Raw genomic sequence first — 26053 nt, forward strand, 5'->3', positions numbered from 1 at the left:
GTTAATGTAATCAAAGAAAATTTCCGAAACTAGTGCGTAGATCAATTGTCCACAAATTCAATTTCTCCAAAAGAAGACCCAAACCTTTATTTCGAAGTTGTGTTGCGCTTGTAGTACCACACAGTGGTTGACTTTTGAATTATTGTTAACTTACAGAAAAATGATTCCCCGAATCGCTGATTATTCTGAAAGCCAACATGATTTTGCTGCACACGACACACAATCAGAGGCACCGTTTATTGTTGATGCAAGTCACTTTTATGGAAGCAACGTCTCTGTGAAATTGACTCCCAAACATGATCAATACTTTACATTAAGCCTAGGACTGCCTCCATTCTTTCTACCGGTTGTAGTGGATAATTTTACTTCTCCAATTATTCACTACGATCGTAACACAACTCTTGTGATCACATGCAAGTACGTACCACAAGAATATCAAGGCTCTTCGTCTCTTCCTTTGGACAGCGACACAGTGTACATTGTAAAGATGTCATTAACTCCGTCATCTGTATCTCAGTTAGAAAACGATGCTTCTATATCCAGATATCTAGAAAAGAGTCTGAAAGCTAATCATGTAGCTCCCTCAATTCATGCCTATCTTAAAGACTATTTCATTATTGTGAAGGAATATATATCTGGATCATCGTTGAAACGTTTGACTATGGAAAAACCAACAGCAGACCTGGATACACTCCAAAAGACTCTAGAAGTAGCTATCAAATTATGTTCAGGTGTTGACCAACTTCACATGATGAGAGTAGTTCATTGCGATCTATCCCCTGAAAATATTATTTGGGGCCAATCAACTGTTACAATTATTGACTTTGGCCTGAGCGAGCTATTACCATTGTCCACTCCTTATGTATATACCTCAAATCCAAAGGGAAACGTTCGATACATGTCTCCAGAAGCAACTGGCCGCCTTCCAAAACCCTTAGGGTTTTATAGTGACATTTATAGCCTTGGATTTGTCTTGTTCGAAATGATTGCAAAAGACCATCCGTTCAATAACTGTGTGAAAAGCTCAGATTATATATTCTCTCACATCACAAAGCAGCCAGAGTCGTTGTATCAAAATTTAAAACGAAGAGAAATCATTAAGGATGAAAACTCCACATTCGCAACAGTGGTTCATGCGATCGCGCTAGTTGTTAACAAGATGGTTCAAAAATCCTTTGACAAGAGATACTTTTGCATGGAGGGTGTTATTGCTGATCTTGATATTATATTGAAATGCATCCAAAAAGAAGACAATTCTTGCCTCCATAACTTTATTCCAGGACAACACGATGTTCAAACAACGATTTCTATTCCTTTCGTTGTGTATGGAAGGGATTCAATTATTGATGAAATGAATACTCGTTTGCAAACCATGATTGACATGCAAGTACCAACCTTAATCATGGTACGAGGATATAGTGGTGTCGGTAAGATTCATTTGAAACTTAATAGCTTTGTATAACACAATATAATAGGAAAAACAAGTATTGTGCAAGAGTTTAGAAATCGATGTAAGGACAAAATTGTGTACTTGGAAGCAAAGTATGATCAAAATCAAAACGTGCCATTTTTTGCTTTTACCTCAATCATTAGCACGATCATCGAGACTGTACTTGGAGAAACAGAAGAGTTTATTTCCGAATTTAAAAGCTATGTTCTTGCATGGCTTAATATTACACAGCTTGAGATGCTTTCTGAAGTAATTACTAATTTTAGTTTATTATTTCCTTCGTATCAAAGCAGATCTAGCGCATTCGTTTTGGAGGAACACCAGGAAGCAGTCAAGTGGTTTTCTCAAGGAGGTACGTATCTTTTAGCAAGTGTTTATTCTAATCAAACCCTCACATTTCACATCAGTCATTTTCCTGTTAAAAGCATATAATCAAATGCAGCACAAGCCAATAACCATTTTCATAGATAACGTGCAGAGGATAGATTTCGAATCGATAAAGTTATTAAAGGAAATGATGGGATTGGGAACCTGTGAAGTATTTCCTTTGCTTTTGATATTTGCATACAGAGATAATGAAGTGAAGGACAACAATTACCACCCGTTGAATATTTTTCTAAAATCAGCTCGATCCATTCGAGGTCCAGTAACTGACATTGAGGTCCCAGAACTGACTGAAGAAGACTGCAATAATTTGGTCTCAGTGTCACTACACCGAACTCCACGAGACACTGAAAACCTCACGAAAGTACTGTATTCCAAGACCAAAGGAAATCCATTCTTCTTGAAACAAATGCTTGTAACACTTTTCAAGGAAGAAAAAATATTTTTTAACCGAACCTTACAGGCAATCTCATGGAATTTGGAAGAAATAGGTCAAGTGAAATATTCACAAAATGTTGTTGACTTTTTATTGATTCGATTTGATTACATGCCACCAGATACTAAAAAAGCACTAGCATATGCTTCATGTATTGGATGCAAAGCCTTATTACCACATTTATTTCACTTAATGAACCTTACGAACGATGAATATTCTACTTTAGGGCTGAAAGAAAGTCTCGAACACGGAGTTCAAGAAGGATGGATCAGCTACATTAACTCTCATACTTTACAATTCAACCATGATCGATTACAATACGCAGCAAATTCGTCATTATCAGAAAAAGAAAAAACCAAAATCCATTACACATACGGAAAGTATTTGTTACAAAAGGTTAAGGCTGGTGAAATGGCTCTAGAAGAGGCAATATTTGACATTGTAGTTCATTTAAACCACAGATCTAAAGACCCCAAAATGCTTAATTCTCCCAAGAAACGTAGACGCCTGTTAGAATTGAACAAAATGGCTGCCAAGAAAGCAATCAGTAGTTGCTGCGCAATAGAGCAAGCAAAGGTGTTCGCAAATACGTCGTTAGAAATTTTACGACTTGAGAAAGATGTTTGGATGGAACCACTGTATCAGACGACTTTTGAACTCTTTATGATACATGGAAATTGTGAATATGTGACCAATGTTGAATCTGCAATCTCTATCTTCAATACGGCCTTGAAAAAAGCAAAAACCAGATTACATATTTTTGAAGCTTGTTATAATCTCGAGATGTGTTATTTGACCCAAGGAAAGTTCGAAGCCGTGTTTGAATTGTTGACGACTCATTTTTTTCCAGCGTTTGAAGAATTGAAGTTTTTAACAGTCCCTTCGAATCGAAATGTCGATGTGTTGCGAGAATGGATCGACAACAAGATGAAAGACATGAAAAAGAATCTAATTCCTAAATTTACCAAAAAGGACGTTCTAGAATTGCCTGACATGACAGATCCAGAGAATATGTATTTTATACAAATGCTTTCTCAGGGTAGCCCAGCAATCTTCCATATGAAATCACTAGACACCATGCATACTCCAAACAGCAGGTTTATTTTTATGACCTGCATGTTGATAGGCATGGAAAAAGTACTCACGAATGGAATGTGTCTTGATGCTCCTATTTTACTCGCCCTCTGCTCTCATTTTTGGAGTACGTATGACATTTGGCCTAGGATGACGATATTTATCGAAGCTTCGATAGAAATCTCACGAAATCGATACAAGAATCAGCAGCATTGGTCCTCGTGCCTCTTGCTGAAAATTATGGACTTTGCTTTATTTCCAAACATCAATGCCTTGGAAGTTTGGAATTTGATGGAGGAAGCTTTTCTATTGACAGTCAAGTGTAACAACAATAGAGGTTACGGAGTGTTCACCATAACCTATTACCCCTTCTACCATTTCTTTTTTGCTAATTCTGACATCAAAACTTCTATTGAGCTCAGCAAGCAGTGCATTGCCGTTATTAAGGACATTGGAAACTGTGTCCTTTTAGATACCAGTAACATGATCCTTGAGATGAAGAGAGTCATTTGTGGTGAGGCGGAGAGTTTTGACCCTGCATACACTTGTGACATTGTTCACTATCCTGTTTTTAGATGTATGCACTTCTTGTTTAAAGCAATTTCACTCTACTTTCAACAGCAATTGGAAGAATCGTTTGCATGCATTGAACAGACGTTTGATTTTAAAGAAGAAGCGTTAGGAATGTGTGTTGAGTGGGTTATGGTTATTTCACAGGGTTTAATTTGTTGTGCTGTTCAAAAGTATATTCTATTGAATCACATAGCCAACCAAGAGGAGAGACTTCAAAAAAGTGACAAAATCATTGAGGACGTCCTGCAACGATTAGAAAGGCTCTGTCAATGTAATTCATTGATTTTCCCAAGTCCATTTGCATTGATCAAAGCAGAAAAGTTATTCTGTGACTATTTACGGTTTGGACATGACAACACCAGGAGCATTATCAATTTGATGACACAAAGTTTGACACTTGCCACTCAAGAAAGAAACCACTTTATGGTGAAGTTATGCAACCTGAAATTGGGAGAGTTATTCAAAGATCTTAATCTATTCGACAGCATTTCTGGAAAGTATTTTTTCAACGCGTACGAGCAATTCAATGAAATGGGAGCATCTCTTATGGTAAACCATATTTGCGAGAAATATAAGAATCAAATAGATACCTATGAACGAGAAATGGGTACATCTGTTGCTTCGTCGATGAGCTCTTCCTCCACCATTCAACAAGAATTTGCATTGACGACCATTACAAAGACCAGATTTGCAGAAATCAACCAAGTTGACTTCAAAGAGATATTTATTTCTATTTTACCTTTGTTGAATGAGAAAACTGACTCAAACCGATGTTGCCTACTACTCAAAAGAAATAGTAACATATATCTAGATGCAGAGCTTATTGACGAATTAAACCCAAAAGAGAGTATATTGCCACACCTGAATCTTGAAGAAGCGTCTATTGACAAAATCGCTGATAGATTACCTCGGAAAATGATATACAGGACAATACGAACGAGATATGAGCAAGTTTTTTCTCAATCTAAGGAAATTGACCCATACTTTGAGAATTCTCACATTGCCTCTGCATTATGTTTACCAATTATTCGTGAAAAAAGCGTGATTGGATGCATCTATCTCGAAAATAGAGAAATCGAAGACTCTTTCACAGTCGAAAAGCTCAACACTGCCAAGTTAATCATTTCTATTAGTATTGACAATGCTAAAATTTTCAGCTCGATCAACAACTCCTATGCTCGATTTCTTCCATCAGAATTTTTAAAGCTCCTTGGAAAGAGCCATGTGACCAAAGTGAGACCGGGTGACGCCATCTCGCGAGAAATGACTGTTCTTTTTTCAGATATTTATGGCTTTACAGAATTGATGGAGTCTCTTTCAGCCAAAGAAGGGTTTAGTTTCATGAATCGACTGCTATTTAGGGTAAGTTTTGAAATTCCACAATATTGATTCATTTTCACACATTTTCTACCATCATAGACAGCACCTCCTATAAGCAAGTATGGTGGGTTCATCGATAAGATATTAGGTATGTAAAAGAAGTCGACCTAGCTCTTACCTTGAAATGTATTGATGAAATGTTTATTGATGATGATTCAAACCAATTCAGGTGATGGTATTATGGCATTGTTTCCTGACCCATTGTCTGCAGTGAAAGCTTCATTGGAAATGATATCCGAATTAGAAAAATTCAACACTGAGAATGTGTACAGTGTAACAATGGGAATTGGCGTTTCAAATGGCGTGGTAGGTTTGTTGTATTTATTATTGTGAACGCGATTATTTTGAACTCGTATCAAACCTTGCATAAAGGTGAGTCTTGGAACCATTGGATACAAGGACAGACTCGATGCTACCGTTATTTCTGATAGCACCAATGTTGCCTCGCGCTGTGAATCACTCTCAAGATCATTTAAATCAAGAATCATTGTTACGGAGAGTGTTATTAATGGTTCGAGTCAGATACCCCATCAAGATGCTTACATTATTTATATTGGAAAATTTATTTTGAAGGGCAAACACATTGCTCGTGATTTATATGCTGTCAAAGGCAAGAAATGGAAGACCATTATCCAAAATGCAGATCTGTTCGAAAAATCTACAATATCTCAAGTGGTTTCGTTATTTCAATCTAGAAAGTTCGATCAATGTCTTGAATTAACCAAACAAATTAGAAATGACAGTACCACAAGCAATCCTTTTGTACTTGCCATGTGTCGATTTTATTCACAGGCATGTGACATTTATTCGAATTGCAAACTTCCCGAGTCTTGGTCAGGAGATATTCGATTAAGTAAGGATGGAGAACCAAAACCTTATTTTTTGGAAGAGAGTTATCACTCATGGTCTAACGTTCAATGAATCATATGGCAATTGCTATCAGTTTGCTCATGTTGAAGTCATTATGGACAATTATTATTTGAATATATGAACGAACCTCATTCAACAATTTTGAAGAAGGTGAATACTCGAAAGATGCCATACCTTCATAGTAACTTTGCAATTACATCACAAACTAATAGTCACGATTCACTACCATCATGATTCATTCCGTTTTCATGTTATAATTACAGAGAATGGCAAGTTTTAAAAAGAGGTAGTTGATTCGCACGAACTTGAGCACAACAATATTTTCGTTTTTAAAAAAAATGTCACAAAATATCACACCTATTCCCATCATCATGATTGATCGTTGGTCCAAAGCAAAGAGACCTTGCTCTCGATTGTTGCTTTTATTCACAACCATCATGATTCTTGTTCTATTCACAGTGTCTCCATCCATATCTACGAGATTCTCCATCACCACTTCCAAACATTCATTTCTCAATGATTTAACTCCCTCTCAAAAACTCGATCAATTACGTCAACTCATGAAACAATACTCTATTTGGGCTTATATCATTCCTACCTCTGATTCTCACATGAGTGAATATGTTGCCTCGAGTGATCAACGAAGAGCATACATTTCTGGATTTGATGGAAGTGCAGGAACTGCAGTGGTGACATTGGATTCTGCATTGTTGTGGACAGATGGAAGATATTGGCAACAAGCTCAAAAACAATTAGATTTTCGATATTGGAAACTCATGAAAGATGGAGTTGATATTTCAATGACTCGATGGTTATCTTTGAATGCGATTGGAAATGAGAGTGTTGGTGTAGATCCTTCTTTATATTCTGTGAGTGAGTTTTCATGATGGATTTATTGAATATTTTATTTTTTAAACAATTGGATATGTAACATTATGAACATTATCATGATTACATGTATGCGATAGATCAATTTAAAGAATTACAGAATACCAATGTTCAAATTAAATTAATTTATCAAAATTTAATCGATTTGATTTGGACTTCAAGACCATCACCTCCCAATGGAAAGATATTTCATTTGGATGAGAAATTTTCAGGTCGAACAGCAAGTGATAAACTTCTTTCCATTCGAAAATCAATGCTTGCTTCAAAAGTGGATATTTATATTGTGACTGCTTTGGATGAAATTGCATGGTTTCTCAATTTACGTGGTTATGATATTGAGTACAATACTGTATTCTTTAGTTATTTGATTGTAACCATGAAACAAGTGTATTTATTTGTAGATGCGAAAAAGTTTGAAAATTCCAACATTTCATTGAATCTTGAAATCATGGGTGTAACCGTCAAGCCTTATTCTTCCTATATGGAATTTGTAATTGCCATTACTGAGCAAAATCAAACGATCGATATTCCCTCTATAACCACCTTTATTGATCCTCAATTTTGTAATTATGCAACCTTTTCTTCCATTCAATCCATCATCAAAACAGGAAATAGTTTCATTCGTTTAGAAAAAGCTTACAAAAACGATATTGAACGAGAGGGATTTAAAAATTGTCATTTACGTGATGGAGCAGCTGTGGTTCGTTATTTGGCATTTCTCGAAGATGCTCTCTTGAATCAACAACAGAAAATTAATGAATATGAAGGAGCTCAAATATTAGAAAAATTCAGAGCTGAAGGTGAATATTTCCTTCGTCCAAGTTTTCCAACCATTAGTTGTTATGGAGAAAATGCAGCAATTATTCATTATTCACCTACTGAACAAGTACATTCAGAAATATCTACGAATAATGTCTATCTTTTAGATAGTGGGGGTCAATATTTGGATGGAACGACAGATATGACACGAACCGTACATTTTGGTACTCCAACAGATCATGTCAAGAAAAGTTTCACACGAGTCTTGCAGGGACAGATTGCATTAAGTTCATTAATATTTCCAGAGGGATTTCCTGGAGATAAGATGGATGTATTTGCAAGAAAGGCGTTATGGGCTGATGGATTAAATTATGATCATGGATCAGGACACGGTGTTGGACATTGTTTGGATGTGCATGAAGGTCCTCATGGAATTGGTATTCCAGTGTTTGGATTTATGAAAACCTATGATGTGACAATTGAGCCAGGTAGGTGTTATTAGATGAGATGATGTCATGATTAATACCATACCACTCACACCATGAATACACTAATACTGTGATATATTTGTGGTGTCGCGATTCAAAGGATACTACGAAGAAGGAAATTTTGGAGTTCGAATTGAAAATTTATATTTGGTGAGGGAAAGTCAAACTCCACATCATTTCAACAACAAGACGTATTTGGAGTTTGAGCAGATCACATTTTGCCCTATTCAACCATCCCTTATTGATATCTCTATTCTTAGCGAAAAAGAAATTGAATGGGTGAATGAATACAATAGACAGGTCAGAGAAAAGCTCGAACCTTTAATTGCACAAGACGCATTAGCTGTGAATTATTTGAAGAGAAATACTGTGAAGATTGCTAAAGTTGACTCTAACTCTGGTGAAAGGACAACATTGATGGTTGTGTTGGTATTGATGGGGTTGATTTTGGCCATTTCTTTAGTGACAAATATTGTTTTTATCATCATTGTACGAAAAAAACAATCTCCAAGATCAACAACAAATACTGAAATTCAACCTTTAAGCGAAGAGTTGGAATAAATGTTGAAATATATTGAAGTGTCATTTTGCATGAACTTAGGTCAACAATACTAAACATACACTATCAAGTGAAGCCAACTTCACCAATAAATTAATTTCTCCAAATGTAATGCAGCCTATTGTTTTTAAAACCATTAAATTCTGAAGAAGAGGCGGTAGTATAGGCCCCAAAGTTATGGAAAAACAAATGATCACCCAATGACAATTCCGGTAAAGGATAACCCTTAAATAAAATGTCAAGAGAATCACAGGTTGTGCCCCACAATGTTGAGGGATGCTTTTCTTGATTCTTGTTGGCCTTTTTGGTCATTACAGTATTAACCACCAACTGAACATGATCATAGACCACATTGTTAAAGCTACCATAAATACCATCATCAATGTAATAATGAAAATCGTCAAGGAGTGGTAATGAATCAACGTCAACGCCTTGCTGAAGAAGTTCAGCCACACGAATGGCATTTTCTTCACGTAAATCTTTCTTTGTGTGAATATGACAAACTACATAGGGAATATAGTATCATGACTTTGTGACAGGGAACAACTACTTACCCAAGGTATGGGATCTTGATACAACATAGCGCCCTGGCTCAGCAATAATTCTGACAGTGCTTCTATCAACAAGATCGTTTTGCGAAGTGATTTCAGATCGAGCAAAGGATTCCGTGATTAGAGGAATAATCTCATTTGCAACAGTTTCCATTGGTAAAGCACTCTTCAATCTGCTCATAAATCCTCCTCCAATATCAATCAAGTTAAAAGTAAACCCAAAATGGTCCTTTGCGGTTTTACAAAGTTCAGCTGTGTCACGAAGAGCCTTAACATACGATTGGACATCTTCACAATTCGTTCCAACATGGAAACTGACTCCCACTAAATTAATTCCCAATTCCTTTGCTCTTTCCATTATTTCTATCGCTCCATGTTTGGTAGCTCCAAACTTCTCAGAAAATCCAATCGCAGAATGGGCATCATCCGTTTTAATACGAATAATACCTTTGCAATGTTTCCAATGCTCGGCAAGTTTTTCAACTTCACAAACAGAATCTAATGTCGTCCATTCGACTCCGGCGTGCTGGCTAGCATATAAAATGTGTGAAACAGGTTTGCAGGGATGTGCAAATATTATCTCAGTGCTTGGATTAAAACGTCTATTTTTGATTTGTTCCAATGTCAGCTCAGGGTTCACAACAGTGAGAGAATCATAATATTGAGGATTATTTTCAAGCCATGTGTCCATTTCTCTGCACAGTCTACACACCAGGAGATTTCTTGTTGTGAAGCACAATCAAAACCTCCTCCCATTAGGTACACAATCTTAATAATATTCTCGTTAGGGTTACATTTTACGGCGTACATGGGTCTGACCATTCCACCATAATTCGCAACACATGGACCATGAGTCGTAAAAGTCATTGCCTTTTTCCATCTTTCAATCTGTCGCACAATATGTGACAAGTCTACCACAAAGAATGACTCCAACGGCTGTTTCTTTTCTGTGATTTTCTTCACAATTCTTCTTACAGTATTATTCAAATGTGTTTGTTGATCTTTAATAGAATGCAACTCTGCATTAAAATAATTTTCAAAAAGTGGTTGTAGAGAGACAACCCATGATGAAGTCTCAGAATGAGGAGGAAGTGAATTGAGTGTTGCATGAGAAACTACTCGTGTCATTGATTCTGAATTTTGATTCTTTTTTCTTCTCAAAGAAGAATTTACAAATTCACCAGGATCATGATGCTCGTACCCGAGATGTAAGAATTCTATAGATTTAACTCTCTTCATTCCTCCCAAAGAGCTGGTCGACGAAGAGGTGGATAACAATGATTGTTGTTGAGAACTCTCGGCATTGGTATTCGGAGAGGATGTTCTAGAACTATGGTTGGAAGAATGTGCGTTAGTGTTCTCATTACTAACGGTAACTATTGGAACACCAGGTTGATGATCCGATCCGTTGTGGTTCTCACGGTTATTATTTGAAGATGAGTTCATGCTGCCAAAGACAAGGTAATCAATTTTAGGGTATTTTTTTTAAAAAGTACTTTTTTAGAACAAGCAACAATATTAAAAACAAATTCCGAAATCTGTAAAATAATTAATGATTTTGTTTGAATTTTTTCTCTTCTGCCAAATATAACAATTTCATTATTTGTTCGTTCAACATCAGCACAATGGCTCCATTCGGCGACACTTTCAGCACGTGTGGAACAATTCCTCTAAAGAATGCCTTATATCCTTCATGTTTGTATATTTTAACAAGAGCATCTGAGAAACTCTTGTATCGTTCTTGATGATAATAATTACTCTTATCTTGCAGACGAGTTTTAACCACTTGAAGAGGATAGGTCACAAATCCAGCAATTCCTTTTCCTAAAAATCCCAAAATAAAAGATTCAGTTCCATTAAGGTGATAAAGAGTCTCTTGCGATTCATGACGTTTTTCATTCTTATAATTGAGATAAATCGATTTCATTCGGTCATAGCACACAAAATGAATAATACCATGTGAAATGAGTAACATGCTTGGTGTGAGTCCTATATATAGTGATTTAACACCTTCATATTTGATAATCTTTCGAAAGCAATCCCAATTACCATTATATTTAATATTTTGTAAGTGATGAGAGGTTCCCACTGATGGGAGAGTATCTACTGAATTTTGAAGTTGTAATCGTGTTTTTATCAGCCAAATGGGATGTGTCAATAGATTTGTCACAACACCAGCTTGTAATCCACAAAAAGTTAATTGAAGAGTTGGAACTTGATTGACTCCATATTCTTTCTCATAATCGTACTTTTTTGAATTATATCTTTTTGAAATAATTTTAACAAGAATATGTTGATTAATATCATGATTCATCAATAATGCAAATAATTTCCAAATAAATAATAGTATCATCTCACACCAATACGTACATTGTAAAATATAATCCCCATGCCAAACCAGCCCCTATCATTGCACTGCTCAACCCTCTATAATATCCCTTCCATCCATCTTCCAAATAAATTGCTTTTGTGACCTTAATAGAATCTTTGAGACCAACAAATGTCGTTCTCTTCACTCCACGATCATTGGCCTGCATTCTAATCTTGATGCAATCCAATGGATGAAGCACAAAATTAGCCATGGCTCCAGAAAACACTCCAGAAATCATGGTGTTGAGTCCCTTGTATCGTTGTTGCAATGGAGTGAATTCCGAAGGTGATGCATGTTTTGTTGAAATGAATGATGAGGTTTGTTGTGTGGTAGGTCCCTGGACCAGAGGAGTCGTTCCGTTTGTTGTCGTTGTGGTGCTCATGAGGATGATTTTTTTGATGAAAATTGCTCATGAGAATCCTCTGAATTGATTGAATTCAATGAGGAAGTTGTTGTTTACGCTTATCGTACACTGTGAGAGGGTGTTTGAATCAGCTTTTTGAGAATATTTGATAAATCATGTGGGGCTTGAGCAGAATATGATGACTTGCGAGATGATGACGTTGAAGAGGAAAGAAAAAATGCAAGGATTGCGTAATTTTGATTTCTATCCTAAAACTCAAGATGACTTTCGGGTGAAAACTCTAGGAGGAGGGTTGAGTAAGTATATATATTTGAATAGTAATTTATGTGATTGGAATGAGGAATTAATTGATCATAATATCACTTGATCGGATTATGATGTAATAATATTCATCATAATTATTATTTACGTTATGATCATTTTATGGTTGGAATGTTGTATCTTTTCTAAATGATCACTAGTTTCAATCATTTCGCTTGTTGTAATTTTTATATTGGTATTCGGAGAACTTTACTTGTACATGCAAGTGGAGCGATATGATCAATTATATGTTGATACACAACAAGAACGTAAAATACCAATATACATTAATATTACATTTCCTGCAATCTCTTGTGATGCTCTAAGTTTGGATGTTATGGATGTGAGTGGAGAGCATCATGTTCATTTGGATTATCACACAATTTACAAAATGAGATTAACATTGGATGGAAAACCTATTATTGACCAACCAGCTGAACAAATTTCACCCAATGAGCCAAAAGATGAAAAACCATCTCCTATCAAGGCTGCTGAAGGAGCTGTTAAACATGATTTAGTTAATTCATCTGAAAAGGATCGTGAACGTGCTGAAAAGGCTAAGAAAGTTAAAGATCCAAATTATTGTGGTAGTTGCTATGGAGCTAATAGAGATGCTACTCAATGTTGCAATACTTGTGATGATGTCCGTGAAGCGTATCGTAGAGTGGGATGGGCTTTCACACCAAATGAAGATATCGAGCAATGTTATGAGGAAATTATGGACCGTAAAATGAAATACTCAAAGCAAGAAGGTTGTAATTTACATGGTTACTTTTTAGTGAATAAGGTGGCTGGTAATTTCCATTTTGCTCCAGGAAAATCATTTGTTAAAGCTCAACAACACATGCATGACTATACCAATTATGAAGTTGATCACTACAATACTAGCCATTTTATTCACTCGTTAGGCTTTGGTGAACAAATTCCTGGTCTTGTTAATCCACTTGATGGTACCCGTAAAATTATTGGGTTTAATCCAGAGACTGGACAAGCTGTTGAAGGGGAATCTGCTCTTTTCCAATACTTTGTTAAAGTAGTTCCAACCATTTTTGAAAAATATGGAGCTGCCAATCCTATCATCACAAATCAATACTCTGTGACTCAGCACGTAAGACCAAAGAATAGATTACACCCAAATGTTGTGCCAGGAGTATTTTTCATTTACGATTTGTCACCAATTATGGTGCACATGAAGGAAGATAGAAAGTCATTCATTCAATTCCTCACCAGTCTATGCGCAATCATTGGAGGTGTTTTCACAGTAAGCGCTCTACTTGATCGTATTTTGTATGGTGTTGAGAAGAGAGTCAACAAAAAGATACACTCAAACACCACTATTTTGAATAACTAAGTTAGAGAATTTTTGAAAGATTAATTATTAAAAGCATAAAATTACCAAAGTATGTCCAGGAATAATTTATTCAAAAACGTTAAAGAGACTTTGAGCTGTGTCCAGTAACAGTTCGTCAAACAGCTGGTCAGTGATAAATGTTTTAACAAACTCTTCTTCATAATTGGTAGATTTCCACTTTTCTAGAGGTTGCACAACGCCGGGAATTAGGGGTATTGAGTGTTTTGGCAAATATTCATTTTCAATGTCAAGAAGTGTATGATCGACAAATTTTTCGTTCTTTGAAAATTCATAAGCAATCATCAAGCGTTCAAAAGCAAAGTCCAAAGGTGACATGTCAGGCACTTTGTTGTAGATGGTTTTTCGTTTTCTGGTGCTTTCTTCCACTCTTCCAAATATGTGACCCTTAAAGGCATTAGCAGCATGTTCTGATTGTATGATGGAGTTGTACTCCGTGATGTACGTGTTAAATGTTTCAAGTATCAATAAATCAAAAGCGTCTTGGTTGGGCTTTGCACTACTTTCAAGGATAGATCTTTCAATAAGAGGACAGACAGCTCCCACAGTCTTAAAAGCTTCAACTCCGCTTGCGTTCACAAACGAGTTCACCAATGTTTCAATATACTCTTTCGTTTGAATAACACTTGTGGATTTTTGGGCTTCCTTCAACACAGGAGCTGACCCAAGTTTTGTGAAAACTTGGAAGTTTGTGTCGTCATCTTTTGGTTCAATGTTAGAAGCAAAAATGTTATCATCATCTCCGTCGATATGATCTAACTCTTTGTCAATAAGATGAATATCATGATTGTCTATATAGTGGTCGTCAAAGCTTTCCTCTTCTTCTCCATGCTCAGAATTGTCAAACTCTTTTAACAACACAGAATGAGCAGGTAAAACGTCAGTGTTTTGTTCTGGTGAATTAAAAGACGAATTGAAAGAAGAATTGAGAGAATCTAACGATGCAAGATCATCTTCAATATTACGTGATGGAGGCGTTGGGACTGTATCGTCAAAGACGTTTGTAAGCTTGTTGGATACAACGTCATGCTCAGTTGTGAATTCTTCTTTCTCAAATTCATTGCTGGAGATACTGATATTATGGTCATTCTGTTTGTCGTCGACAGTGCTGCTTAATTCTGTTGAGAGAGTTACAGATGTGTCTACTTCCTCCACCACTTCCTCATTTACGACCTCTGCATCATCTACTGGCTGATGATCCTCGATTTCTGATAAATTTTGCTGATCCTCATCAGTAATTTCTTCTGTGCTCCATTTGTTGTTCTTTACATCTTCGTACACAGTTTCAGTCTCAACAGAAGCTTCCTTATTTTCAGGCTTCTTGAACAGCTGCTGTCGATAATGCTCCTCTCTTTGCTTGAATTCTTCCTCAATTTTGCGTTTTAATTCTTGTTCCTTTTGTTTAGTCGCCTGTTCGATTTCTTTGCGAAGCTTTTCGTCTTGCTCCAATTGCTTATGTTTCATTTGCTCTTCTTTTAGCTTCACTAATCGCTCTTGCTCTTCGAGTCTCATCCTGCTCTCATTAACTTGTTGCTCTAGTCTCTTGCTTGTTAACCGTTCAGTTTCAAGCAACGATTTTAGATGTTCTTCATCCTCTTTTTGCTTTTGTGCTAATTGTTCGAGCGTTTTTCGTTTTTTCTCTTCATTTTCTAACATAGATCTAAGTTTTTCTTCTTCGAGCATCAGCTGTTGCATCTTTGTTTGATCCTCTTGTTGTCGCTGTAGCTCTAGTTCCTTCTTTTTAGATATCTCTAGTTCGAGTTCAATTTGCTTTCTTAAAATTTCTTCCTGTGCAAGCTTTTTCTTCAGGGCTTCTTCTTTCTCTGCGTTCCTTCTCAGTAACTCTTCTTGTTCGAGTGCTTTTTGTCTCAAGAGAGTTTCATCATCCATCTTTTTTCTGCAAAGAATATTTTCTTCAAGTTGTTTTTTAAGATTGGCTTCTTCTTGAATTTTCTGTTGGAGAGCTTGTTCATGCTTTCTTCTAAGGTTTTGCTCTTCTTCAAGCTGTTTAAGAAGTGCTTCTTCATGTTCTTTTTTCATCTTCATTTCTTGTTCCAGGGCTTGTCGTATCTGTCGTTCTATTTCTTTTTTGTGTTCAGCTTCTTCTTTTTGTCGTCGCAAATCTTCTTCTTGCTTTCGAAGCAATAGGTCTCGTTCTTTCTGTTTAAGTAGCTCCTCTTGCTTTTTCAATTCTTCCATTTTCATTCTGAGAGATTCTTCCTCTAACCTCTTTTTCAAATTATTTTGCTCTTCCAATCGTTTGATTTCTTCATGTTTACGTGCCAACTCTTCCTCCATTTTACGTTTCATTTCTTCATCTTTTCGTCTTCTATCAGCTTCAATTTCTTCTAATTTTCTACGTATAATCTCTTCCTCCTCTTTTCTCTTTTTAACAAGGTCTTCTTCCATCTTTTTTGTGAGTTGCTCTTTTAATTCGCTCTCTATTCGTTTCTTTAGACCTTCTTCGTCAATATTCGGTTGAGGAGTGCCATCTACTTGTTGTTCTTGTTGTTTCTTGAGCTTTCTTCTTCTACCTGAGTTTGAAAGAAGAATTGAGTCATTGTCCGTGGAAGTTGTTTCGCTGTCGTATGAAACACCAAGTTTCTTGTCTTGCATAATTAACTCATTTTTAACCTCTCTAAGTTTTTGTTCAATTCTTTTGGATCTAATCAATTGTTGCAACTTTGCTTCTTGCTTCTTTTTCTTAATGCGGAGAGCTTTAAGCTCCATTTTCATAGCTTCAATTTTTCTCTCCCTTTCTTCATACTCAGTGGAAATGCTGATGACATCCTCAGAAGAAGTACAATCCCCAAATGAATCTTCATAAAGTTGTTGGCTTGAAGTTATTAACATTTCTGCTTTCTTTCCCAACAACGATAGAGACTCTTCTTCTTGCTTGATTTCCATTTCCAGCTTCTTTTCTAACATTATGGTTCTTTGCCTATCCATCTCTAGGTTCTTAGTTTGTTGAGGTGTGGTGTTTACCTGAGCATCTTTCAGTTTATGTACAGATATTTCTTCGCTCACTCCTTGAACGCTAACATCTTTAGTTTCATGCTTTTTAGCGGCTGCTTCTTGTAATTTTCGACTTTTTCTTGCTAGTGCGTTAATTACAAATAAAATTTCTGATTCTGTCGGACTCTTGGGTTGCATTAGTCGAGGAGATAAGGAAGACCTAGGTGAAAGATTGCCATTGTTATGGAGTCTGCTTAAATCCAATCTTTCAATAATGTTTTGAGGGGATGTTTTGTGGTGTGAAATTTCAATGGGAGAAGGTACTTTAGAATTCGAGTTTTTGCTTTGAGGTGTGTCTTTGGAAGGAGAAGGTGAAGATTGTAAATGTGCAGCTGAAAGAGGTTGTGTTGGCTCTAAGCCAAGGAAATTATATCTACTTTTGAAGGTTTCAGTCTCGGTCTCTTGTAATATCTCTTCATCGCTTTCAATTGCTGGATTTTGTGTGTGAGTTGAAGATGAAATTGAAGAAATTGAATGTACAAGACGGGTTTCCGTGTTTTGAGGAGATCTGTTCTTATTCATAATAAATAATGGTGCTGATGATTCATTGGTTTCAACAGACTGTTGAATTATTGGAGGTGTGGATTGAGATTTGTGTTGGTAGCTCTCAGCAGCCACGTCAACGTCCTCTGGATGGTCATTTAACACTCTTGGTTGTTGTTGTTGCTCAATCCATGCAAATCGGTGTGCTGGATGATGTATTTGAACATCAGGAGTATTTCCTTGTGGCTGAGTATTAACTATTACAAGTTTTGATTCCTTGTGAGATGGGGGAGGATGAATCTGTTGTTGAAAGTTGTTGCTTGGGATGAAAATGTTTCTGTGCTGTTGAATTTCGTTGTCATATAAGAATTCTCTTTGCGTTGTTCTGTGAAAAACATTCATTTCCTGATCATTTAAAGGAACTGAAAAAGGCCTAGTGTGCTCTTCGTTCTCCACTTCGAAGTGCTGTTTTTTGTCAGACCCAATCTTTTTGGTCTTCTTTTTCTTTGGCTTGTCTTCTTTTCTGATAGAAGATGGAGGTATTGCGGTTGAAGGAGGTGTTTTGCTTCGTTTTTTAAGCAGGTTTTCAACAGTTGTGACAGTTTGATGAACTTCTATCTTCTTTGATTTCTTTTTCGGAGACACTGACTTCTTCTTAGGCTTTACAATTACTTTTTGCACATATGCTTCAAGCTTTTGCAACACTTGCTCTTTCTTTATCTTTGCTTCCTCCTTTGCTTTCTTAGATTCAACCTTTTGCTGTATAAGCTCTTGCTGTTTCTTTTTCATAAACTCTTTTACCTTACTCTCATCATATGGTTTCTTTCTGTCGATATAATATGGTTTTACAATTGTAGGTTCCTCCGGCTTTGGTTTAGACGGTGTTTTTTGTAGTACAGGCTTCTTTGGAGGGGCTGTTTGAGGTCTAGTTTCATAGGGTGACTTTGGTTTTTGTGTTAGGGATGACAGTTTTCTAATTAGAATGGTTGTATGATCAACTACGAATCAGGTTATGCAAGTACTTACGGAAGCGAAGCCTCGTTTTTCGACGAAGGATTATTCTTTCGGGATGGAGTTGGTACCGAGGTTGTATTGGTTGGCATGATTGGACTAATGTTTAAAACGTTAGCGGAAATGATGTGTTGTTGGGAATGAGGATTTGTTGGAGATGAAGAAACTTTCTTTGTATCTGCCGATGATGATGCTTGATGTTTATCTTCATAGACATTGTCTACGAAAAAACTATCTTCTTCATGTATAGGGTCCACCTCTGCCGAAGGAATGGGTTGGGTTGGATATTTCTCTCCGACTGAAGCAGGTGGCATTTGTTGCATTTTTTTTGTAGTTGGCGCGCCGCCATTTGTAACAAATTTTGGCGGAATTTTCCTTCTTATTTCTTTCGTTCTGAATCGCTTAGATACTTGATTATTTTAACATCATTTCCACAACATCAGAGACGACACTTTGAGAGGTTTCGTAATATTCTGTGAAACTGCATCTTGAGCAGGTAATAGTAATAAACATCCTATTTTGAATATTAAATAGCTTGGAAAGTAGTCCTCCAGACTCACGAACTTGTCCTTTGTGTAATTGATCATATCCACACTTTTTCTGTTTTGTTGGAAAGTGTTACAAACATTTGTTGTGAAAATATTGAGACGGTCGTGTGAATCAAAGAATTGTGTGACCATAAATTAATTCAAAACATACGCATTTCAATTGTGACGATTTTAAAATCGTCTTTTGCTTTGGAAAGATTTCTTCCACCAACAATGTTGTGTGGCTAGGATCATTCGAATTAATATTTAATCCGGCCAATTTTTCAAGCGCTTGAATGGATGTTCGTTTAATTTCATCTTTCTCGCTTGTTAATGCAGGTGTGTCTAACATTTGCAAGCCATGAGGTAATACTGAATTCGGAGATGTGAATTTTCCTTTGCGAATAGCCCACACAACCAACAACCGCAACACATAAAACACGACCCGAACTGAAACAAGTGATGAAAGAAAAGCCATTTTTTTGTTCACGAAAACATTTTGAACAGAAATCGATCGCAGAGAACAGTAGTTTGTTGGTTGGAATGGAGGAAATATTACATGTAATATTTCATGTTTATCTAAACATGGCTGATGAATTTTGGTTCTTGTTAAACCACAGAGTGTAGAACTGAATTTCATAAACAGTCCCTTGTAAAAAAAAAATGGGCAACAAACAAGGAAAGAAAACTTTGAGTCAATCTGGTTGTGATCAACAAACAGCCGACGATGATCTAGGTTCACTTGTTACGAACAAACGTCGAGTAACGAAAGGGCACCATTCTAAAAATCATGGAGTGTATTCTTCTCGGAGCGTAGTGCTGCAATCGATTGTTCCCAAAGAAATTCCTTATGATTTATCTCCGTTAGAATCAAAATTGTTATTTCAAGAACATCATAATTCAGAGTTTAATGAACTGATAGTACAATCACAAAAGTACAACAAGTTACCGAATCATGGCATTTACAAGGCTGCTATTTTGGAATGTGATATAGTGGTTTTAACGTATAGTGGCTCAGTCCATGTCTTTCGCCCTTCCGAAAATAAGTGGTTGGACGTTGATGTAGGAGGAAATTATATTGTTGATTTGGAAGTATCAGAAGTGAATGTATTTTGCATTTCAGCAAATGGCATGTATGCATTTTCTACTTATAATAGCTGGGGACAAACTGGAACAGGGTCAAGTCAGTCTCAAACACTTTCTTCGCAGAATCTTATTTCCGCCCAAAAGGTTCCCACTTCAGAAGGAGTTCTTTTTGGTAGCGCCTACTCGGGCTATGGTCACACCTATTTCTTAACAGTCCCAGACCGAAGATTATTCGCTGCAGGTAAGCATAATTATGAGCTATCTTAAATGCTTTTACAACAATAGGTAACACGGGATTGGCACAAATGGGTCGGAATGAGAGCACTGACAGAGATTTTTTCATACCTGTAGAATTGAAAGATTTTAAGGGAAAATCTGTCAAGATCATTGCTTCAGGCTATGCCTATTGCTTGTTGGTGTTAACTGATAACCAAGGATATGTTTTTGGATCAAATGATTATCAACAATGTGGATATGCCACTCCAGCCAAAATCTTCGAACCATTGCCTCTTAATGTTCCATCAGATGCTCCTATCAAGGGATTGAGCGCAGGACAGTAAGTTTCTAAAGTATTCTTTTTCACTCGGTATTTAATGTATAATATTATATTTTCGTGCCACTACAACTCCTATAATAGATGGGTGTCTCTAGCTCTTACTGAGGCGAATGAAGTATTTGTAACAGGCAAAGTGGCTTCCGAAGTCCAGTACGCAGGATGGACAAAAATTGATTTACAAAAACACGGTATTCCCAGTAACTCATTATTTGATGCTTACATTGTTCAAAATGTTGTATATTTATTATCGCAAGGTTTGTACTTTTGATTGCATTTCCATACGAGGTAACTTGGCATTCCTACCAATTTAAAGATTCATTCACAATTATCGGATCTGGTTCTGTGACTCATCCTTTATCTTCATTCAAATTTAATGTAAATGTAGAATCTCGTAAAGATGTAAAGTATCGAGTATATCCCAAGAACCGAAGTGGTGCGACGAATTTCTACCTATTTTTCTACGTAGATTTGGATTCCACCATTCAGAATCACTTTATTTTCAAATTTAATGAAAAGATTGATTTGTGTGACGTGACAATTATTACCAATGAACGATCATTGACCGATACCTACGATGAATACAAAGAAATTCTCGAGCTTGAGAACAAAATCTCTCACGCATCCATTGATGAGAAAGATTGAAGTAAGAGATAGACAATAAAAGAGCTCTCAATCGCACCGATATAGAACACAATTAAGGCATGACAACTGATTACGAAACTGAAAAAATTTAATTCCTTTTCAAGCTTTTCTATTTTGTAGTCAATTATAACAAAATGCAACTCTATGGAACGATACTCATTGCTTTCTTGCTAATTCTTGTTGTTGCACAAACAGCACACCAACGTGAGAACCCTTTAGGAATTTCATTGCAATTCCATCAAGTCAGAGATGAGGAAGATCCATACTATCATCAAGGAAGGATAATTTTCAATAACGCTCCGGTGGAAGATCCCGAAGAACTTGGTAAAATATTTATCACCAAGACACCGCCACCTCATGTTTCAGCAGATTTTGAAGCCAGAAGTGTAGAGTGTTCAACAGTGATCAACAACTTGGATGCAACAATTTTTGACAAAAGTACCCAAGGATATGCGCAATGCAGAAAGTTAACAGAATGCATGTACACTTATTGCAAGCAAGAGTTGAATGTCCTGATCGGGTATCTCAACCAAGAAACCTTCTTGTTGGATGTTCCCAATGGAAAATCTCCCATTAATACTGCGTTTGAAAAGATTGAGACTGTCTTATCCAAGAGCATTCCAAATTACAAGAGCGAAAATGCACTACTACTTCTCTCCTGTGATGCAAACAGCAAAAATCAAAACAAACCAATACTTGCTGCGAACGGTAATGTTTATAAGAACCCATGTGCAGCAGCATTGGAAGATGCACCTCAACCATATACTGAAATGAGTCTCGAAAGGATACCACCTGATTTGCATCCTATTGACTCCAATAGAATACCCAATAAGAGAATTCTACTGAGACATTACCTTCAGATTGCCGTTAAAATTGTGAGATTCCTTTCCAATTATTTGAAGGATCACTGTTTGTTCAGCACAGAAATCCGAGTACTGCAGCAAGCAGAGCAACAATTAGAATTAGCACTCAATGAGTTACTGTCTTACAATGTTGAGGGTGTTTTAGAGACTGGATCAGATTCTAGAAGAGTAGCCATCCCGATACGAGACTTGGAGTTGAGTCGGGAAATCGTTCAGAGACTGAAAGACATGTTGATGCAGGTGGTCAAAATGTTGGTCTGAGGTTTTTGCGCTTTTTTTGACCGTTGTTTTTGATTTTGTTAATTCCACTGAGTGCTATACCAGTTGTTGAGAACTAGCTAAAATACTCTTCCTATTTTCTTTTTGTAATAAAGATTTTCTTTTCTGAACACTTTTATCCTTTTCTACTGCAGGAACATGAAAAGTGATGATTCGAAATGATGACGATCGTTTCAATAGAGAATAAAAATGCAGCAGTCTCATCATCAACTTTCTCCATCCAACAACGACAACAACAAACAAGAAGGTGATTTTTCGAGTCATGCAACAACCTCTATTACAACAAGCATCAATCATTCTCAAACATCACCAACAAATCAACATGACGAAATCAAAGCGAGCGACAATCGTTTGGATCCTCCTTCACAAACATCACCACCAACAACAACAACAACAACATTTAACAATGACACTCTTGAGTCATCTTTTTCTCATGATCAACAATTTGATTCACCCACAACACATTCATCTACTTTAAAAACATCTAACAAAGCGAAAAGACTTTCTAGAATGTTTCGTGCACCACCAGCTCTTCAAATCCCGCTTCATCATTCAAACAATGATGTCAGTACGAATAGAAAACAAGTTGTCAATAATTTCGATTATGACAGCCCGACCCTTCTTGTTCATTCATTGTTGAACAATTCCATGATGAATGGAGAAACAGAATGTAAATCAAATATTCAGCTACATCAGTCTCATCACCTGCAAGATAACTCGGCAAGTTCATCCACTCAAACTCCTTCTTTCAGTAACCATGTATTTCATTTAAATCTTCAAAAGTTGACTCATTCAGTTAACAACTCAAACCCTCCATCCATGTATCATCAACAATCAATGGAGTCCTCCTCTCATATTTCATCATCATCTTTTACTCCTCGAGGAAGAAGTGTCTCAGCACTTCCTTCCGCACATGGCTCTCTTTCTGCTCGACCATATACTGTCACACCACAAACGACAACATTGAACAGTGCTGTTACAGTCAAAACACCTAGGTCTGCACATAACATTGAAAATAATACTAGTAGTTTTGGAGTGGCTAATACTTTCGGAGGTAATGAAAATGTTGTTGTTGGCCGTGATAATATCGTACGTGGTCGATCAACCACCAACGTGACAACGAACATGATGATTCCTCGTTCTGCTACCACTCCCAGACAAGTCACGTTCGCAGAATTTAACAGCAGTTATGAGCCAGAAAATTCATCAGTCGTGCCCTCGAACCCTTCTCCAATATCTGCCAATGCAATTCTTAATTATTCAAAGGACGAAACGGAAAGTCCAAGAGCCTTTCCAACTCCAATTCGAACGAACCTTAATTCACATGCGTTTCATGTGTACTCATTACCTTCTCCTTCTAGAGTCTTGGCAGTACGTCATACCAATGATCTAGAATCACGAGTGGAAGCACTTGAAAAACAAACAACAAAATCACCGGGTGGATTAACGCCAAGAAAATTGGTACAAGTTGCAGCAACAATTAAAAGCAAACTGTCTCCACGGGGAAACATGTTAAACATTTCAAATACGACGGACGAATTTACTGGACTTGTCGATGAGGAAGAGGAAGCTACGGATTTATCAAACCAAGAAATGGAGGATACCAATTTGAAAGGACATCATGTCTATGTGGATAGTGGAGATTTAAAGAATAACCATTTTCAACAGTTGGACTCATCATTGACAACATCAAATTCTATTGTTGGTGTCTCAGTTGATTCAAACGATCAGCAATATCAACCTTTGAATATTGTGAAATCAAGTTCAGATGGAGAATCTATTTTAAATGTGTCCAATATTTCAGATATCAATATTGAAGAAATTGCATCCATGATTAACAAGTCTCATCAACTACAGACCTCAGAAGATTCTAACAATCGCTATGACAATACAGCCATATCTTTGAGTCCTAGTTATTTAGCTCCTTTCAAAAACGATGATATGGGAAATTCGGATGATTCCAATAATTTATCAAGTTGTTGCCAATCTCCACCAACTGGTATGGAGCTTTTATCATCCATGACCAAACACAATAATTTAGAGACTACTCCTACACATATCTATTCCACTTCTGATCTTTCCACGATTGTGCCAGGTATGAAAATATTTTCGACCAGAGTTAGTGCTGGAAATGACATGGAAGGAAAATCTGTGACTTCAACACACAAAAAGAAACGACAAGTACAACTTCACACCTGTTGTGGAACCATTGAGTTTTCTTGCTTTAGGTTAATCGCCTTGATTTCTTTAATTGTGAACATTGCTGCGTTTATTTGGCTAGCTGTTTTATTGTCCATGATTTACATCAATGAGAGACAAGAGATGAGTGGATCCCTTCTTTCGAACACTGCACAAAATTTGGATCTCCATCGAGAACGTATGGAACATTATGCCAAGCTTACTGCACTTTCTGCTAGTTGCTCACCCTTCATGACACAACATGTTAATTTTACTTTACAAAATCAAACCAAGAATTATTTGGAAAAATTTGAATCCCATTATGAAATATTGACCAAACGAATGGATTTATTACTACCGAGCTTACCAGATTATTTGGTAAAAACATATAACCAATCCATGTTTTTACAATCGGAACAACAAGCAATGGAAATGGTGAAACAAGGAACACCACTAAACGCCTTACAATTTCTTGAGAGCACCAATTATACCAAAAACATTCAAGATCTAACCATGACTCTAATTAAGCCAATGATTGGATACTTTTATCAAATTGATCAGCACGAAACATCTCAAATGCTACTCCTTTCATTGATGGGACTCGTGGTTGTTTTGGCTGTTTCTGCCTTTCTTGTACCTCTAATCATTGCAATAATTGTTTGTGCAGTGAATAGAGATTCTCTTTACTTGAATCGATTGAATAAGGTATGTGACATGCTCGTATTGAGGTTTCGTAATAATTTCGAATGGTTTCATACGAACAATATTTGGTGGTCATAAATGAAAAACAGGCGAATGCTGTCATGCTATTAGATACGATGCAAAACGAAACTCTTCGTGAGTTATTTAGAAAGCATTGTGAACAAGAATATGCCTCTGAAAATTTTACCATTCTCGAGAAAATTAGTGAATACAAAAAGTTATGTGAAAAGAGTTTGGAAATACAACTACAAATCTATGATCCAGACAACAATAACAACAACGAAGGAGAAACGTCTTCCACCACGAAAAGAAAGACTATTACAGCCGCACATACATTTGCGTTTGATGACTCTCCATCGCCTTCATTTCGAGGCAGAAGAAATGGTGGTAATGCTGGTGATCGAGATTCCAAGCGATTAAGAAATTTCATGTTCAAAAGGCAATACAATGAAAAAGACATGGACAAGGTCGAATCCGAAAAGTATGAGGTTGCTTTTGAAATTTATACAGAATACCTTGATGTCCATGGAGACAAAAGTGTGAACATTAATAAGAAGATTTCTGAGCAAGTTAAGGAGCAAATGGATAGCTACGCCAAGGGAACCATTGATGTATTACCAGATTATTTATTTGACACCGTTGAGCAAGAGATTTGCATTGTCTTGTTGGACACACATCATCGCTTCAAAGAGAGTTTAGCATTTCAAAGATCGATGAAAATTGACAAACTTAATCGTGCAAAACTTCAACGAAAACAACAGGCTCGAGCTAACAATGGCAATAGATTAATATTGGCAAAGAATTTGTCAAGCAACCCTTTACAAAATTAAAAAGTCACACGCGTTAAAAATAATGAACAACAACAACAACAACTTACTCTCGGAGAGCACACCAT

The 26053-nt window shown here is 36.6% G+C and overlaps 10 protein-coding genes across 10 annotated transcripts; 6 read left to right on the plus strand and 4 right to left on the minus strand.

The window, feature by feature from the left end:
- Window positions 1-160: 160 nt before the first annotated feature.
- On the plus strand, window positions 161-6218 carry C9374_003823 (uncharacterized protein; the record flags this gene model as incomplete). The annotated part of the gene is made up of 6 exons (XM_044693394.1): window positions 161-1427; window positions 1476-1802; window positions 1858-5279; window positions 5337-5385; window positions 5467-5603; window positions 5670-6218. 6 exons carry the CDS (start codon window positions 161-163, stop codon window positions 6216-6218), a joined length of 5751 nt encoding a protein of 1916 aa, XP_044555953.1.
- A 287-nt stretch (window positions 6219-6505) lies between these two features.
- Window positions 6506-8863, plus strand: C9374_003824 (uncharacterized protein; the record flags this gene model as incomplete). Its single annotated transcript, XM_044693395.1, has 3 exons — window positions 6506-7040; window positions 7136-8302; window positions 8403-8863. The coding sequence occupies 3 exons, from the start codon at window positions 6506-6508 to the stop codon at window positions 8861-8863; spliced, it is 2163 nt and encodes a 720-aa protein (XP_044555954.1).
- Window positions 8864-8954: 91 nt separating this feature from the next.
- On the minus strand, window positions 8955-10858 carry C9374_003825 (uncharacterized protein; the record flags this gene model as incomplete). The annotated part of the gene is made up of 3 exons (XM_044693396.1): window positions 8955-9364; window positions 9416-9942; window positions 10125-10858. The coding sequence occupies 3 exons, from the start codon at window positions 10856-10858 to the stop codon at window positions 8955-8957; spliced, it is 1671 nt and encodes a 556-aa protein (XP_044555955.1).
- Window positions 10859-10961: 103 nt separating this feature from the next.
- Window positions 10962-12165, minus strand: C9374_003826 (uncharacterized protein; the record flags this gene model as incomplete). The annotated part of the gene is made up of 2 exons (XM_044693397.1): window positions 10962-11676; window positions 11783-12165. 2 exons carry the CDS (start codon window positions 12163-12165, stop codon window positions 10962-10964), a joined length of 1098 nt encoding a protein of 365 aa, XP_044555956.1.
- Window positions 12166-12364: 199 nt separating this feature from the next.
- Window positions 12365-13798, plus strand: C9374_003827 (uncharacterized protein; the record flags this gene model as incomplete). Its single annotated transcript, XM_044693398.1, has 2 exons — window positions 12365-12443; window positions 12609-13798. 2 exons carry the CDS (start codon window positions 12365-12367, stop codon window positions 13796-13798), a joined length of 1269 nt encoding a protein of 422 aa, XP_044555957.1.
- Window positions 13799-13864: 66 nt separating this feature from the next.
- C9374_003828 (uncharacterized protein) lies at window positions 13865-18648 on the minus strand (the record flags this gene model as incomplete). Its single annotated transcript, XM_044693399.1, has 2 exons — window positions 13865-18287; window positions 18341-18648. 2 exons carry the CDS (start codon window positions 18646-18648, stop codon window positions 13865-13867), a joined length of 4731 nt encoding a protein of 1576 aa, XP_044555958.1.
- Window positions 18649-18739: 91 nt separating this feature from the next.
- On the minus strand, window positions 18740-19330 carry C9374_003829 (uncharacterized protein; the record flags this gene model as incomplete). Its single annotated transcript, XM_044693400.1, has 2 exons — window positions 18740-18925; window positions 19025-19330. 2 exons carry the CDS (start codon window positions 19328-19330, stop codon window positions 18740-18742), a joined length of 492 nt encoding a protein of 163 aa, XP_044555959.1.
- A 185-nt stretch (window positions 19331-19515) lies between these two features.
- C9374_003830 (uncharacterized protein) lies at window positions 19516-21136 on the plus strand (the record flags this gene model as incomplete). Its single annotated transcript, XM_044693402.1, has 4 exons — window positions 19516-20179; window positions 20224-20494; window positions 20576-20748; window positions 20808-21136. 4 exons carry the CDS (start codon window positions 19516-19518, stop codon window positions 21134-21136), a joined length of 1437 nt encoding a protein of 478 aa, XP_044555960.1.
- A 134-nt stretch (window positions 21137-21270) lies between these two features.
- On the plus strand, window positions 21271-22260 carry C9374_003831 (uncharacterized protein; the record flags this gene model as incomplete). The annotated part of the gene is made up of 1 exon (XM_044693403.1): window positions 21271-22260. The coding sequence occupies one exon, from the start codon at window positions 21271-21273 to the stop codon at window positions 22258-22260; it is 990 nt and encodes a 329-aa protein (XP_044555961.1).
- Window positions 22261-22467: 207 nt separating this feature from the next.
- C9374_003832 (uncharacterized protein) lies at window positions 22468-25988 on the plus strand (the record flags this gene model as incomplete). The annotated part of the gene is made up of 2 exons (XM_044693404.1): window positions 22468-25161; window positions 25248-25988. 2 exons carry the CDS (start codon window positions 22468-22470, stop codon window positions 25986-25988), a joined length of 3435 nt encoding a protein of 1144 aa, XP_044555962.1.
- Window positions 25989-26053: the final 65 nt, after the last annotated feature.

Source organism: Naegleria lovaniensis, assembly GCF_003324165.1.
Source record: "Naegleria lovaniensis strain ATCC 30569 chromosome Unknown tig001, whole genome shotgun sequence".
Classification (NCBI taxonomy): domain Eukaryota; phylum Heterolobosea; class Eutetramitea; order Acrasida; family Naegleriidae; genus Naegleria; species Naegleria lovaniensis.